The sequence below is a fragment of the Etheostoma spectabile genome, chromosome 16 (assembly GCF_008692095.1).
Source record: "Etheostoma spectabile isolate EspeVRDwgs_2016 chromosome 16, UIUC_Espe_1.0, whole genome shotgun sequence".
Taxonomy (NCBI): domain Eukaryota; kingdom Metazoa; phylum Chordata; class Actinopteri; order Perciformes; family Percidae; genus Etheostoma; species Etheostoma spectabile.
The window spans coordinates 19,046,738-19,051,731 of NC_045748.1; the positions used below are offsets into that span (position 1 = coordinate 19,046,738).

Here is a 4,994-nt window from a genome sequence, read left to right on the forward strand (position 1 = left end):
AGGAAATAACACTGGGCAATGTCATCCTATTTCTTTTTTTTTTGCTTTTTCTTTCCAGATTCCAGTGGGGTCTCAGTGGAGCGTTGTAGTGCTCACCATTTTCTCGAGTCTGTGAGCGCTCCATGTGATTTTTCTGAGTAAAAGCTCCACCTTTAGGATAAACCAGAGGCGGCATCTGTGCGCTGCTGCCTACACCGGGACAGACGGACGGACGGGACGGGATGCGGCAGTGAGCAGTCCCGCTGCGGGGTTTGGCGTTCAGATTTTTTTTCTTCTTTTTCCTCCTTTTGATTATGATTTTAGTGTTCCGGCGCTCTAAGGTTGATGAAGGGCTTCGTCCGAAAAAAGATACACAAACAAACAGGTGTGTTTGCCGTCGCTTTCGTTAGAATGAGACCCTGATGAGTGCGGAGAGGACAGGATGCCCGCCAGCGGCGCCGACTCACTGAAAGCCAGCGCCTTCATCCCGGTGTGCACGGCCGCATGCCTCCTGCTCGGCTCTACCTCCCTCTTCTTCGTCTTCACGTAAGTGCGATCGTGCGCGATGTAAATGAAAAGTTGAAGACATGCGCTAATGGTTTGCTCCACAGAAAATCCATCCATCCACCAATTAATCCAGACACCCATAGCTCCTCATCCACCATGCATCAGGTATTCTTTCATTCAAATATGTTAATATTTTTGCATGTGGAGTTGGATTTTTAGGATAAAATGTCAAAAATGTTGGCCATTCTCTTCCTCTCTTTATTGTCATTAAGATGAATATAGTAGGGTACAATATTAATCCCATTTTTGAAATTTATTTAAGTTTCCATTATTAAAAAGTAAAAGTATTTCAAATAACTGTACAAAGAAGAGCACAATTTCTTCTTCTTTGCTGACTTCACCCTGCTGGCAGAGCTACCAGGGGCGGCTAACATCTGACCTGGTCGGCTCTCAGTGTGGGCTAGCCTGGGTGCCTGCCCAGTGCACCCTGAGGACTCAGAGTAAGCACAGTTTAGGGGATAAGCTATCCACAATCAACTTGTACCAAAGTGTCATTATGACCCACATGTGTCATACATTTTAGCTATAGGAAACCAAACACACACACACCTCCACAACAGTGTGATTCGTGTCAAGATCAGACAACCTGATTTAAAATTGATGTTATACAACATTTGGTGAGTAATATATATATTTCAGCATTGTAGTTATGACCCATTTGTGAGGAACTAGTGGGAGGCTGAAAAGACTGCACTCAAGCCAACGCTGGCATGCAGGAAAAAATGAAAGCTATCCCATAATACCCTAGAATACATTTTAAATAAGGGCTAGTTAGTCAGATGTAGATTCAACCACTGTCAGATAATAAAGTACCCTTCTTTCTAAATGAAAACCTCTGATATCCACTGGTGATTGACTGACTGAAGGCTTCTACCTCGTCAGCTCAATGCCAGACAACTGACCCTTGACCTCCATTGCCGTAGTCGCCCTAGTTTTTCCGTATTCTCCAGCAGTGCACGGTGTCCGCTGGAATCTGACACCAGATTGGGAGTATGGGGATTAGGATCCTCTTGCCTATGCCATGTGATCCCCACACATCTGGGATCTTTAAATTTGCTACCAGCAGAAATAAACCGTACCCTTTTTTGGAGCTATTTTCACTATGAAATACATGTTCAGTCTGAAATTTTAACACTGCTCCATTACGTTTTGCTGAGAGTTATAGATATCATCAGAAATATGTGCCCTTGTTTGTTTGGGGATCCTCAAAAGAAGAAAATGCGTTTAGTCTTTAGTTAATACGGTTATTCCAAACATGTAAGAAGTACTATTCATTCTATACTATTAGTTTTAATATGCAAAGTACGTTGAAATGTAAGTCAATTACCTAATTCATTATCATTTACACATTTAAATTCACAACGATCTAATAGCTGAAGTCGTGAGACCATTGGGACATAAAGACAGGCTCACAGGCCAGAAAAAGTAGAGAAACCCGGATGAACCCCTTTTTTATTCTCGGTAAGAAAAAAAATCAATGGCGTGCTGACGTGATAGATTGAGAAGAGACTGCTTAATTGAGACTGCATTGCTAAACCAGCAAAACCGGGACACTGCAAATGATTGAACGAACAAGTGATGAATCTGCTGCTTCTTATGGAACAAGAGTTGCCTTTTACAGTATCTGCAATGACCTTATAACCTAAAATCTTTTTAATTAACACAGCCCAGTAGAATAGAGCTCCTGGCTTAAAATGAACCCACAGTGAGTCTCTGCATACCCTGGCTGTCATATTTGAAACCTTTAAAGAAAGAAGTTTCAAACGGATCAGTGAGGGTTTTCACTAGCTTCGTTTGCCCTGATGGAGCGACTTCTTTCCTCCAATAGCAGAGATGGACAGGTGCCACGCTTTGTTCAGGCCCTACCTTAGTAACAACAAGTCAAAGGGACACAACTTGTCATCTCCCATAACCATCCCCTAGGCCTTTATCCCAGTTACTGTGAATCATGGAAAATGTTGTGAATGCCATCAAGTCAGATCTTGTTTTTGTCACTTTTTATATTGATAAACACTTACCCTCAATTTTCTTCATAAACCCTGCAACCATATAAAAGATAGTCCTTTCCCCAGGTAACGTTCATGCAGTTATTTGTGTGTGTGTGTGTGTGCGCATTAGTTGTGCAAGTGTGCGTGCTTCCATTTCTTATTGTGCTACCGGTTTGGTAGAGTTAGAAAACAACCTTTGAAATTGTGGAGGCTCTTTTGTTTTCCTTTGCCTGATAAAACTCATTAGTTACCGGTTTCCTGCTTTTGTTCCTCTGACCGTGAACTTTTGTTTAGGCTAGTTCTTAAGATTTTGTACATTGTTAAACTCAGGCTGGTTGCCTACGCCCAACAAAGACTGCAGACATCATGAGGGAAAAAAGTGTCCCACGTTAATTAGGTAATGTTTCACTCTGCCCTGACAAAGCCAACAGTTTCTGAGGAAAGTTTAAAAAATTGCAGCTGCAAACACTGTAGACAGGTTAGAATATCATTCTTTGCATGTGAAATATTGTACAGGTGTTGCAGTTTAGGTTGAAACACTTAAAGGGACAGTGCCCCCTAAAATAAATAAAAAATATTTTGCTCTTACCTGTAGTGCTAATTATAATAATAATGATCTAGATTGTTTTGGTGTAAGTCGCCAACTGTTATAAATATCGGCTGTAGAGATGTCTGCTTTCTCTCCAACATAATGGAACTAGATGGCACTCGGCTTGTGGTGCTCAAACAGCCAAAACTACTTTTGAAAAGCAGCAAAAAATGATGTTCCGATTATCAAGATTAATTCCCATACCTGGTTGTGAGCAGTTTCATGTAGGATTTTTTTTTTCTAATAAAATGTACACCCGCCAACCGTGTTATCTGTCTAAAATTGGCTAACATTTGATGAAATGTGGATAGAAGTCATGGATTACGTGAGAATGCTTGAGCCCACAACACTGAGCACACGCCATGAGGAGATATATTGTAGCCTACAGTCTGTGGGAATTCTGTGTACTGATGTGGTGTCTAGAAATCTGACAGATCACATGGCTGTGATGGCCTTTATGTAAACGTGACAATATTTCACAAAAGGAGCCTTGGCTGCCAGCAGTAGTGAACTTTCTGCTTGACCATTATTGTGTGGCGTCTGCTGTGCCACTGACCCACTGCGAGGATGAGGGCCGTGGGCAGATTGCAAGAGCAGCTTACTGTTCTGTGTGATTTAATACAGCTCTGTCAGGGCTGTTTCATTAGGTGGGGCTTGTCTTTGCCACACTGCAGTGTAATGAACTGTTTCTTCCTACAGTCCAGATGGCCTCAGAACGATAATGGAGGCTAGCTGTGCATACAGAGGCGTCCACACTTTAATCTGGTCAACAAGAAATCAGTCAGATAAAATCTATCTATCTATCTATCTATCTATCTATCTATCTATCTATCTGAAGAGGAGAAAGAGGAATAATAAGTTTGATAGAATAAGTAGAGTGATGCAAGTTACCAGCTCATGTTACACAGATTAATGTATCTAATCATCTATGACAGATTAAGCACATGTCAAACATGACCACGTTTAGTAAGAAGAACTTTGACACACATCTTGAATAGCAGAGACGGTAGGGGGGCTGGGGGGTGTCATGTTATGCTCCTTAATCTTTTTGTCACATATTTACTGCCTCTTAAGGTCCTCATAATTTTTTTGTGATAAATTTGCTAAATTTGTCTACAAAGACATTCTTGTCCTATTTCCAGTTTGTCCTCAGCACCTGTTGTAAGAGGGAGTCCAGTCCCACTACCAGTACTGCATCAATTGGATTAATGTCATGACATACAATATATAGTTGCGTGCTGTGTGATATGGTGACTGCACGATCTGTGTGTTTAGTATGTAATATGAGGAATTCACTGGACTGTCAGAAATGGTCTGTAATCCAGAGATCCTAATCCAGGGATTACTGGGTTTGCAGCTGGCATAGCATCAGCAGGCGTTCCTCTTGAGGGGCGGACCCCTCCCCCACAGCCTAAACTACCCGGGGGAGGGGGTTGGGGATTGGAACTGTTCTAGGATGAAGTTCATAATTGAAGCGGATGAATCTTAATTTTTCCAGTGTTTTCACTTTCGATTAGACTTTTTGTTTAAACACTCATAAATGTTCACGGTAATTTGGCTTTGGAGTACTTTCCGAAAGAAAATGCATGGATTATTCTATGCAATTCAACAGTCCCATAGTACATACTTCTTTTCTACCTATATTGGTACCATATCAAAAAAATATTATCCAAAAAGAAAATTCCCATACAGTTTATGTATGTAGGTTAAACATGTGATGTTCAATCAAACACTGTTAATATAATCCAGTGAATCTTTTCCTCTGTGTCTACCACTGTAACCTGATTACACTACCCCTCCCTTTAATCTCACACAGTAGAGACAGAATCATACCCCCGTTCAGTATTTACACACACACACACACACACACA

General features: G+C 41.3%; 1 protein-coding gene across 1 annotated transcript in view; it reads left to right on the top strand.

Moving 5' to 3' along the window:
- Nucleotides 1-99: 99 nt before the first annotated feature.
- Nucleotides 100-4,994, top strand: part of zdhhc8a (zDHHC palmitoyltransferase 8a) — a 10,295-nt gene continuing 5,400 nt past the window's right edge. Inside the window, exon 1 of the mRNA XM_032539627.1 lies at nucleotides 100-525. Within this exon, the coding sequence (XP_032395518.1) occupies nucleotides 422-525 (104 nt within the window). The 5' untranslated portion in view covers nucleotides 100-421. The remainder of the gene's footprint in view (nucleotides 526-4,994) is intronic.